This window comes from Nothoprocta perdicaria, unplaced genomic scaffold (genome assembly GCF_003342845.1).
Source record: "Nothoprocta perdicaria isolate Ctin4 unplaced genomic scaffold, notPer1 scaffold_2, whole genome shotgun sequence".
Classification (NCBI taxonomy): Eukaryota; Metazoa; Chordata; class Aves; order Tinamiformes; family Tinamidae; genus Nothoprocta; species Nothoprocta perdicaria.
Window position 1 is genome coordinate 2502680 of NW_020455204.1, and position 10877 is coordinate 2513556.

The following is a 10877-nucleotide window of genomic DNA, read 5'->3' on the forward strand; positions in this document are numbered from 1 at the left end:
ATGGGCGCCGAGCGGGAGGCGCAGGCCTGCGCCGCCTTCTACGGGCCGCGCGCGCCCTGCGCCGCAGCGCTGGCCTGCGTGCGGAGCCTGCGGCGCTTCGCGGGGTACGGGGGTGCGGCGGCGCCGCGGGGCTCCAGGCTGCTGCGGGGCTCCGGGCCGCCGCGGGGCTCCCGGCCGCCACGCCGGCCCCACCACCATCGCCTCTTGCAGGAGCGCGGCCAAGAGGGGCCGCGAGGAGAGCCTGGAGGAGGCTCTGCGGCACTCGCGGGCGGCCCGCGAGGCGCTGTGGGCGCTGGGTGAGGCGGCCGCGCGGCCCCTGCTCCGCTGCGTCCTGGCTTTCCAGGCGGAGGCCGCCGGCAGCTCCGGCTGCTTCCAGAAGCTCGAGCAGGTCGGTGGCCGGTGCCGCCGGGCGCCTCGCGGCGATGGTGCCGCTGCCCCGGGGAAAGCTGCACGGGGCCGCCGCGTGGTGGCTGCTCCCCGGGCACGCCGCGGTTCGTGTCCCCCCAGGTGGTGACCACGCTGGCGGCGGGGCGCGAGGCGCTGCTGGCCCGGGAGGTCGCCGAGCTGCTGGATGGCCTCGTGGGACACGAGGTGAGAGCCGCGGCCCTGGCGGTGTCACGGCCGCCGTGTGCTCGGGGATTGCGGGGATTGCGGGAGCGGGGCTTGGGCTGGTGGCAGCCGCAGCCCTCGGTGGGAGCGGCGTCAGCACGGGGATGAGGATCCAAATGGAGCCCCACTGCCGGGGAGCTGGGAGCCGCGGCCGGAGCCTCGCTCCGAGGCCGTTCTCCCCAGCACACCAGCGCTGCGTACAGAGCGTCCCTGCTGCCGTGGCCATGCCAAGCATCCAGCACGTCTCTCCTTCTGCCTCACAGGTGCTGTCCGCAGAAGACCTGCAGTCAGGTCAGTCTGTCCTGCTGCCCCAGGAAACCCACGGTGCCCGTAGGCCCCGCCACCACATGTGGGGACACTGAGTGCCAGTCCTCCRTGCTCAGAGGAGGCAGAGCAGGGACCATAGATGGCCACCAGCTCACTGGGGAGGTCCCCAGCAGAGCATCCAACAGCGCTGCCCGCTTACCCGGGGCAGTTCAAAACGAAACAAGCAAAAGCAGCCTGAGCTCCACAGCTGCCCCGTTTGACAGCGAGCAGGGCAGGGAACGAGCCGTGCCCTTGCCCGCAGTGTGCATGTTCATGGAGGAGAGCAGCCTGGGACGGCTCCACTGGCGGCAGAACCTGGCCCCACTGCTGCAGCGCCTGGCTGTGACCTTGGCCTGGGTGCTGCGGAGCCCCCCAGCCAGCGCTGGACCCTGGGGCTACGCGGCTGTCAAGGCAAGTGCTGGGGTTCAGGGAGCGGGGAGGATGCGTGCCCTGCAGGCACAGGAGCAGCTGGGACCCGCTGCCCATGGACCCAGCATATCCGCTTCGAATGGCAGCCCTGTCCCCGAGGACCCGTGAGGAGCAGCGTGGGCATTCGCGGGGGGTGAGGGCTGTTTCACACCATCCCTGCACTCCCTTCTGCTCCAGGCCTGTCTCCAGCTCTTCCAGGTGCTTCCCAAGGATGTGGCCCCCCTGGTGTGGAACGAGGAGGAGAGGAGCGAGGCGCTGCAGGGCGTTTTGGGACTGCTGCTGCAGGTCGTCATGGGCAAGGTCTGTACAAGCCCRGCAGCTGCCTGCCTGGGGCGCCGTGGGGCAGCAGCACCTGGCCTAGGAAGCAGCGCTGACACCCTCCCCAAACGGCAGCTACACAAGGAGGTCACTGCAGAAAGAGTCCCCAGGGCCCCTGTGTCGCTGCCTCTGTGCTACGTGAGCACAGAGAGAAGTGGGGCTCACGGGAGAGAAGCGGGGCTCATGGGGCTTTGTTTCCTAAATGGTTTTTCCACCGTAACTTCGCCTCCGCTGTGCGTGCAGGTCCCGAACAAGGACACGCGGCTGCTGGCGGGCACCGTGCTGAGCATGCTGGTGAACACGGCGCCGCAGGCCACGAGCGGGGCCCGCGCCGCGCGCGCGCTCCTCCAGCTCGCCCATGAAGGTGCGAGTCCCTTCCTGCCCAGGGCACAGCGGGGCGAGAGGGGACAGAGGCCCAAACCAGACTCACAGAATAGTTCAGATCATCTAGAGATCATCYAGTCCAACCTTCATGCTCCATCTGCGACACCTAGAGCACGGGGCACAGGGTGGCATCCAGGAGGGTTTTGAAGACCTCCGGAAAAGGAGACTCCACAACCTCCCTTGCCAGCCTGCTCTGTCACCCTCAATGCTGCAGCACAGGACGCTGCACTGCAGCATCCTGCTCTCTGCACCCTGGAGACCCTACTGCCCCCAGCCTTGTCCAGCAGCAGCTCTCAGATTAGCCAGACGAGCTAGGGGAGTTTGTTCTTGGATAGGTGTTAGCTTGGTACAAGTCTTTCTCCCATCTAACACAGCTGTTTCCACCCAGGCATGGGAGAGCTGAGGTTTGGGGAGCTGGTGGTAGAGGCCACGTCTGTTCCAGAGCCAGATGGGCTGGAGAGGCTGGTGCTGGCCCGAGGTTTGCTCACCTGCTGCAGGACAGACATCCTCAGCTGCCAGCTGGAGGGCTTCACCCACCAGGTAGGAGTACTCAGCCTCCACAYAGAGCTACAAGCTATGTAACTTAAAAGCTTCAAGCTTGTAAGTAGAGCTCTTGTGGAGCTCCCCGTCTTGTGGAGCACTTTTCTTGCCCTGGATAGCCCCCCTCTGCCTGTCCCCTAACATGGCCATKTTCCCGCAGGCTTGCTTGCTGCTGGATGTGCTCTTTCCTGCTGTGTGTGCCCTCAGCAAAGAGCAGAGGGACTGCCACTACTACTGCTTCCAAGGTAAGAGACTGCAACCGCCCCACAGTAAAACAGGGGAGTTTAGAGGATTCCCTGTCCTCTAAACTGCAGCACGACAGCCACCCCAGAGCGGCCAGAGCATTTGATCTCTTCAGGGGGAAAATTCTCTTCCAAAACCAGGTGGCTGATGTGGAAACTGCTATTAACATCTGCTGCAGCCCATTTAACTCTATGCACAGCTACTTCTGTGTATCTGCATGGGCTGATGTGCAGAAGTGCCCACCTTGTGTGCTGGTTCCCTAAGGCCCCCCAAGTGACCCACACCRGGCCGTGCTGCACATGGGTTCTCAGGCTCCCCACTTCATTAGGCCATTCTCTGCTTCCAGTTTTCTCCCTCTGGCTACAACGCATCCAGGAAAGCCTGCCCAGGCTTTGGTGCTTGAAGGAGACCCGCATCCTGGCTGAGGACTCTGATCTCTTCAACCAGCTCATGCAGCTGCTGTGGAACAACGCTGAGACCCCAGTAAGCTCAGCTCAGGTCAAACCCCAGTGCTCCTCTAATGAGAAACAGCTCATGGTCACACATTGGGTTCAGCCTGACTTGTCTCCAGGCACCAAGACAGGAGAGGGGACAAGCTCTAACCTCACTCAGTGTCTGTCCTTCCCTCTGCCAGGTGGAAGGGGTGTCTGAGTTTATCCACAGCTCCTTTCGGCTGCTCCTGGAAATCTACTGTTTCGAGTGCAGGCACTTTGAGGACCAGGAGCGGCCCCTCTACAGGCAGATGCTGAAGAGGGTCATCTCAATGCCGTGGCAAGTCAAAGGCAGATACGTACCTCTGTGCGCCATCATCCCCTACGTGGGCAGTGAGCAGGTAGGGAAGCCTGGGCAGGAGAGTCCGCTTGGAGCRGCAGGAGTTGGTGCATCAGGGAGGGCTGGTGCCTGTACTCACGGGTAGCAGCATCCAACAGCTTGAGCCATGGGTGGGACACTAGCTGGAGGTGCCAGGGCATGTACTGCTGGCACGCTCATAGATGGGACCCCATAGCTCCAAGCTGCGTCCYCAGGCCTGCAGGGTCCTCTCTGCTGACAGCCTCCAGCCAGCTGCTCTCAGCACTGACGTGCTCCAGCTTACTGCTCCCAGGAGCATTTTCCCGGGCTCTTGGGATACCAGCAGTTTGGTGCAGCCAGAAAGCACCGCGTGTTGCTGAGATGTATCCCAGGTGCAAGACAAGAGGCAGCTGCACATCAGCACATCCCAGGTGCAAGACAAGAGGCAGCTGCACATCAGTCACGTGTCAAGTGTCCCTTACAGCGCTCATCTGGCTTTTCTCCCAGGTCCTGGACGCCTACGGGGACCTGCCGCAGCACCTCCTGAGCTGCCTCGCCACCAACCACCTGTGCCCAGCCGCCAGCGAGGTCTACAAGGCCATGGTGCAGCAGCAGCGTGCCGAGGGGCTGCTCGCCGAGCAGCGCGCCGAGGAGGCTCTGGCCGAGCGCTGGGCGCTGCGCTGGCTGCCGCTGCTGTCGCGGGCGCTCCGCTCGCCGGTGCCCATCCTGCAGAGCAACGCTGCCAACCACCTCCTGCCCTGGACGCTGCGCCTCCTCCCGGCCGCCTACGCGGCCCTGGCCACGGAGTTCGGCGGGCAGGACGAGGCCGCGCTGCGCGCATGGGTGGCGCTGCTCAGGGCACAGAAGAGCCTCGCGGGGACGCTGGCGGTGGAGGGCGAGCAACGGGAGCGGCTGCGGCGCTGCCTGCACGCCGGCGAGGAGGGCGTGCGGCTCGCRGCGCTCGGGCTCCTCTGCTGCAGCCCCAGCACCAGCCGCGCACTGGCGGGCGCCGAGGTCCGGCTGCTGCGCGAGTTCCTGCCCCTCAACCTCAACAGCGACTCCTCAGCCTTCCGGCAGCTGCTGCAGGCGGCGCTGAGGAAGGCGCTCGTGCGGATGCGGGACAGCTCGCTGGCCCGCCTGCGAGGGAGGACACCCAAGGGCACCAGGACGGGCGACGGAGCTGAGACGGATGACGGAGAGGGGCAGCTCACCCAGGCAGTCGGTGAGAAACCTGTCCGGCACCTCCACCAAGGGCAGTGGCTTTGCACGTGTGCGCTGGCTCTGTCACACAGTCCTTCCGTGCCCTYTCCCCACAGACTTCGTGGAGTGGCTGCTGCAGCTCAGCATTTCCTCGCTCTCCCCGGGCTCCAATTACCAGAGGAAGAAGACAGGCCTGCTCCTCCTGTCAGCGGTTTTGGAGACCTGCACAGACACCTGGAGGCCCGAGCGGAAGAAGGGGCAGCCTCCACGTGAGCAGGGGCCGCGGGCCTGGTGTGGCTGCCTGGCCGCTTCCCGGGCTGCCTCCAAACCGTGTCCCCGCAGAGACCATGGCCGCRCTGCTGAGCTACGCCAGGCACCAGGGCTGCTGGGACTTCTTCTCGCAGCCCAACCTGCTGGCGCTGCTGAGCTGCCTGCAGGACAGCACCAGCGAGGTGAGCACCGTGGGCCCCGCGCACCCCAGCCCCGCTGGGCACGGGCAGCAGGGAGCACAGAGCACCTAGAGAATCTCTCCAGTGCCTGTGCTCCCTGCTGGCACTTACCTCTGCTCAAGCTGATGTTCCCCGTTACGCTCTGCTGTCTTGGCAGATCAGAGATTTGGCTTCAGAGCTGCTCATCCGCTACTTTCCATCACCTTTCCCTGAGCCTGTGGCCCAGGCTCTGTTCCAGCTGGCCCAGRAAGCCCTGAGCAGCCCCCGGGTTCAGGAGGCTGAAGCTGGAGCTCTGCTGATGAAGACGATTCTGCAGAAGTAGGACCTTGTGGGTCCCCGCCCTGGGGCATGGGCTGACTGCAGCCAGCAGTGGTTTGGGTTTAAAACAGCCTTTAGCAGCGATGGCCAGTGGTGGTGTTGCCTAGGGCCGGGTGCAGGCCCCAAGCCGTGGGAGGAAGGCTCATCCCAGCACACATCCAGCAGGAAGCTCCCCCGTGCCAGCGTTCACCTCTTCCTTCAGGTCAGACAGCAGCCTCATCAGGAGCCTGTCCCTGGAGGCTGGAGCAGCCCTGGCAGCGCAGCCCCCGGGGCTGTGCTTTGCTCGGCACCTTCTGCATGAGCTGCAGGCCCAGCTGGCCGCGGCGCGCCAGGACTTGCTGCAGGCAGCAGCCACCAAGCCAATGCATGGTACGTCCGCCAGCCGAGTGGCTTTTGGTGAGCCACCTAAAGCAAGGGGTGCCAGGGTGGGTGAGCTGGGCTTGCTGCTGTAACCGGAGCGCCGTGTTTGCCAGGAGCGATCGCAGCCCTGCGCAGGTGCCTGCTGCAGGTGCCCGAGGTGGCCGTCTCCATGCGGGCGGCAGAGTGGGTGCAGAGCTGGCAAAAGCTCCTCACCAGCCTGGTGGCCACAGCAAGAGACATCACCTCCTTCCTCYTGGGTGCCCTGCAGAGTGGGCAGGGCCCCAGCGCTGACCAGCAAGGTGAGTGTGTCCCCAAAGGGGACCCAGCCACCTACCCAGCACCAGGGCAGGCTCTGCCAGCCCAGCTCAGCAGCACAGTGCCCATCGCACCGGGTTTCTCTTTTGCAGCCAYTGCCCCGTCGTTCGCAGACATGGGGAACGCCATCGGCTCCCTCATCATGCTGGGGAAGGGCCAGAGGCAGCAGGAGGACGACTCGATCCTGCTGTCGGAGGAGCACAACCTGATCCTGACCTGTTGCTGGGTGTCAGTGAAGGTACAAGCACACAGGGCCTGGTAGGAGGCAGGTTCCCCACCAGCAAAACCAGGCAGGCCCCCACCAGCAACAGGGCCAGCTTCCCAGGAGCATTCCCAACCCTTCTGCCCAGGATGAGCAAGGGGGAAACCCCATCCAATACCTCAAGGCTGCACACAGAGCAGCTCCAGCAGCCTCTCCACTCACCTGCCAGGAGCTCCTGTCTCCTGCTCTCCCCTTATGAAGCACAGCTGGTTTCCTGGCCGCCAATAGACTCCAGCTGTGTGCTCTGCCTGCCGTGGCCTCTCCTCTGCCAGCTCCTTGTGCCACCCCCTTGCAGCTGGCCAGGGACATGCCGTGCTTCCCTGTGACATGGGGCAGGATGGAAATCCAGGGCAGCCCTCCTGCCACCAGTGTAGTCTTGTCACTGGAGACCGTCTGAGCCCCTGCATTAGCAGAGCACAGGGGCTGCAGTGGCTTTTGCTGAGGGCTGTGGGTGCCTGCCTGGTCACTTGGGAAGGCTGGAAAGGTCTGGTATCCTCTGAGCTTCACATGGCCACAACTGAGCAGGAGTCCAAGCCATGTCCAAGAGCAAGCAATGACCACGCAGGCTGGTCCTCCCTGCTCTACTGGAGCTCTGCTCTTGCCATCCCAGCTGCAAATGTCCCTGACTTCTGAGGGGCTGCAGAGATGAACYGTCAATCCACGAGGTCAGACCGGTCCTTGGCCCCTTTCAATGCAGCTTTCACTCAGGGTCACCYCGTGCAGGGCCAGGCTGGGTATGAAACCTCCATCCCGGGTGTGCAGGCAGGAAGGCCTGATGSTGGCAGCTTCGGTGGTTGTTTCCCACCAGCCACGGTCGGTTCTGCTGCCTGAGGAGCCTGTCAGGCACCAGTGGAACCTGCCACCCACCATCCGTGCGCATAGCCTGGGGCGGGGATCGTTCCAGCGGCACCGGCTTTTCCCAACCTTCGGGTTCCTCTCAGGAAGTCGGGCTGCTTTTGGGAGGCCTGGTGGAGCTGCTGCTGTCCCCAGAGCCCGCCGGCCCTGCGCGCCTGCTGCCGCTTGCCACCCTGCAGACGGCGGCCAAGGTCTTCCAGGAAATCCTGCTGCGGTGCCGGCACTGGGTAAGGACCTGTCCTGCCCGGGGTGGGCTCAGCCCCGCCGCAGCCCCGCTGAGCCCCTCTTCCSCTCTGCCAAGAGGGGCTTCCCGGGGGCCGGCGGGCAGCGGCGCCGGGGCCCTGAGCGCCGCTCTGCCGCAGGGCGCAGTGGAGGGCTGCAGCGTGGGCTTCACCAAGTTCTGCACCGCCTTGCTGCACCACGGCGACGCGGAGCTGCAGGCCATCCCGCAGGCCATGCTGGACCAGGTGCGGCCCTCCTCCCTCCTCTGCCTCTCCTCCCGTCCCTGGGAGTCCCCAGCGCTGCCCTGTGCCCCCCTGTCCTGCTGTGGGCACCAGCCTGGCAGCCGTGATGGCAGCACCAACGCGGCCCCCTGTCCTCTCTGGAGCAGCCGCAGGCTCCTAGGCTGGCAGGTTTCCAGCCACATCTTTTCCATGGATCATTTTCCAGGGGCTAGAGATGCTGAGCGGGCCCCGGAGCAGCTCTGTGACGCGCCGCGCCGCCGGCTTCCCCATGCTCTTCCTCTGCATCGCCAGCGGGGAGGACTCGGCCCGGGGCCGCCCGCTGCTGACCCGTTGCATCCAGAGCCTGCTGGCCTTGGCCAGCACCGCCCTGCCGCAGGACTGGGACCAGACCCTCGACCTCCCGCAGGTGAGGATGGCGCGGGCCCCATGGCTGCTGCCGCCGCCGTGGGGACGAGGTGCCGGTCCCCTGCAGCTCCTCGTGGAGCTCCTCGTGGCTTTGCTGTGCGCTGAGCGCGCCGCTGTGCCCGCAGGTGTGCGCCCTGCACGTGCTGCAGACGCTGCTGCGCGGCGCCGGGCTGGGCAGCGCGCTGCTGCCCTACGCGGCGCCCTTGATGGCCCTGGCGCTGCAGGGCCTGGGCTCCCCGAGCTGGGCCATGAGGAACGCCGCCATCCAGCTCTTCAGTGAGTACCGGCCCGGGCCACCCCCGGGCACCCGCGGGTCCCAGTGCAGAACAGCCACTGGGACAGGATGTGGGACAACACCCAGTGGCTGGACACTCTCAGGTGTTGTCCGCAGGTGCCCTCACRACCCGGCTGGTGGGGCAGAAGCAGAGCCGCGGGGAGGGCGGCCCCACGGACGGCATGAGCCTGCCGGCCTTCCTCGCGCAGCACCCGCCACTGGGCGCCCTGCTGCTGCACGAGCTGGGGGCGGCCGGGCAGCCGGCCCCGGGGGGGTCCCCGCTGCACCCCACGCTGCACCCCGTCCTCACGCTCCTGGCCCAGCTCCAGCCCGGCGCCGACGATGCCGACAGGTACCGGGTCAGCCAGGCAGGGGGTGGCTCCAGCCCGCAGTGCTGCGGGGCCGGGGGGTGTCCCCTCCTGCTCGCAGCCCACGCGCGTCCCGCTCTCGCTCCGCAGCTCCTGCGCTCCCTTCGTGGCGGTGCTGCTGGGGCTGGCGGGCAGCCCGCTGTACGCCGTGCGCGCCATGGCCGCCCGGGCGCTGGGCGCCCTGGTGCCGCCGGCGCGGCGCCGCCGCCTGCTGCTGCAGCTGGCCCGGCAGCTCCCGGCGCCCGGCCGCCTGCGCTCGCACAACGCCGCGCACGGGCAGCTGCTCCTCATGCAGGCCCTGCTGGGCCCCGCCGGCACCGACGGGTGAGTGCATCCCCGCGCGCTTCCAGCCGCAGGGCGCGTGCCGCGGTGCCGCACGGCCAAGGCGCTTCCTTGCCCGCAGGGCGGCGGAGCTACGCGCCGTGGCGCGGCGCCTCGAGGCGCGGGCCTGGCTGCTGAGCCCCGCGCAGCGCTGCCCGCTCCTGCGCGCCACCTTCCTGCGCGTGCTCGGCCCGCTCGCCGCCTCCTGCAGCCCCGGCTTCGCCGCGCACATCCGCAGCGCCCTGGCCGCCGAGCTGCGGGGCCGCGAGCCGCACGGGAGCGCCGCCGAGCTCCAGGTACTGCTGCTGCTCGCGGGATGCGGGGGACAGGCAGGGCTCCTGGCTCTCCCGGGATAGACATTCCCAGGGCTTCCAAAGTCTCCCCTGGAGTTACTCAGCTGGTGGCCAGTCCCTATTGCCCTGGCTAAACAGTGAGGAAATCCCATCTGTGTCACCACGTACAGCTAGCATGGGGCATGGGACAGCGGGTTCAGTATGGCCCATGCCCAGGACAGMGTGTCCCGCTGGGCACCGGTGCCCGCGAGGCAGGGCCGGGCAGAGCACCGTTTTCTCCCAGGTGGGCTCCGCCGTCCTGCACCGAACCATCGCCTGCTTCCTGTGCAGCGAGGCCGCCCGGCTGGCGGATGAGGAGGGAATCGGCACCGTCTGCTCGCTCCTCTGGGAGCCCAATCCCGACGTGCAGTTCGCCATCCTGGGATGGGTGCTCAAAGGGGAGGGAGAGAAGTGCGAGACCTTGGAGAAGGCCCTCCGGCTAACGCTGCTGGTAAGACAAGGCCCCAGAGCCACAAAGCCAACCTSGGGGTTCATGGGCTGATGGCTCCTCTGTAGATGGGGTGACACCCCCAGCTGTTGACCTGGATGCTCGTTAAGAATTTCCCACATTTCCCCAGTGCTTCTTTCTCCCCTTATCTGCCTTCCAGGAGAATGTACCAGGTCCAGAGCATCCGCTCTGTGTTGCTTGGGTTCACGTGCAGCATTTCTACAGCATCTCTGAAGGCTGTAAGGACCCCAGATTCCCAGGGAACTAACTGTCTACCTTCTTTCCCACTATTCACCAGGAGAATTTACAGTCAGTGCTGCAAGACAGAAGGAACAAAGAGTTCCTGAAATCATACCTTGAGGCTTTGGTGCATCTTTGCAGAAATACCACATCTTGGTCCCAGGATGCTTCCTGTAAGCTCCAGGGTTCCTCGTCAGCTTGTGTGGAAACCCTGCTCCTCATGATAGAAACTGAGGACCCTGGCCCAGACCTCCTGTTCCAGGCCCTGTGTGCAGCCAGCCTGCTCCTCACGCTCAGGTGAGTCCATGCTGCACCCAGAGGCAGCTCAGTCCAGTTACCTGATGAGCTTTTCTTTAGTTCTTCCGAAAAGCAAAGCTGGGCCCTTGCAATGTAATTTCCATCTGTGGCCTGTAAAACAGCTGATTTTCCACCTTGGCCCTGCGCTCTCAGGGCGGTCGGTGGCATCCTACACCCTCGTTGCTGACTGCAGTTTGCATCCCCTCTCCCGCTGTCTTTCCCTGCTCCTCACAGGTGCGGGGATGAAGGCGCGCCGCTGCTGGGGCGCTGGTGCGCGGTGCTGGAGCAGTGCAGCGCGAGCAGCGGCGCCGAGGCGCTGCGGCTGGCGGCGGCGCGGTGCCTGCAGCTGGC

The 10877-nt window shown here is 65.7% G+C and overlaps 1 protein-coding gene across 1 annotated transcript in view; it reads left to right on the forward strand.

Moving 5' to 3' along the window:
* Positions 1-10877, forward strand: part of LOC112945795 (thyroid adenoma-associated protein homolog) — a 12718-nt gene continuing 1841 nt past the window's right edge. The window contains exons 1-28 of the mRNA XM_026037458.1: positions 1-104; positions 211-388; positions 508-591; positions 873-900; positions 1178-1326; positions 1522-1644; positions 1906-2026; positions 2435-2586; positions 2747-2831; positions 3176-3312; positions 3464-3661; positions 4126-4840; positions 4935-5087; positions 5161-5270; positions 5425-5585; positions 5788-5954; positions 6059-6244; positions 6353-6498; positions 7464-7604; positions 7740-7844; positions 8047-8247; positions 8372-8522; positions 8638-8872; positions 8979-9212; positions 9274-9505; positions 9786-9992; positions 10288-10526; positions 10761-10864. Coding sequence (XP_025893243.1) covers positions 1-104; positions 211-388; positions 508-591; positions 873-900; positions 1178-1326; positions 1522-1644; positions 1906-2026; positions 2435-2586; positions 2747-2831; positions 3176-3312; positions 3464-3661; positions 4126-4840; positions 4935-5087; positions 5161-5270; positions 5425-5585; positions 5788-5954; positions 6059-6244; positions 6353-6498; positions 7464-7604; positions 7740-7844; positions 8047-8247; positions 8372-8522; positions 8638-8872; positions 8979-9212; positions 9274-9505; positions 9786-9992; positions 10288-10526; positions 10761-10864 — 4846 coding nt within the window. The remainder of the gene's footprint in view (positions 105-210; positions 389-507; positions 592-872; positions 901-1177; positions 1327-1521; positions 1645-1905; positions 2027-2434; positions 2587-2746; positions 2832-3175; positions 3313-3463; positions 3662-4125; positions 4841-4934; positions 5088-5160; positions 5271-5424; positions 5586-5787; positions 5955-6058; positions 6245-6352; positions 6499-7463; positions 7605-7739; positions 7845-8046; positions 8248-8371; positions 8523-8637; positions 8873-8978; positions 9213-9273; positions 9506-9785; positions 9993-10287; positions 10527-10760; positions 10865-10877) is intronic.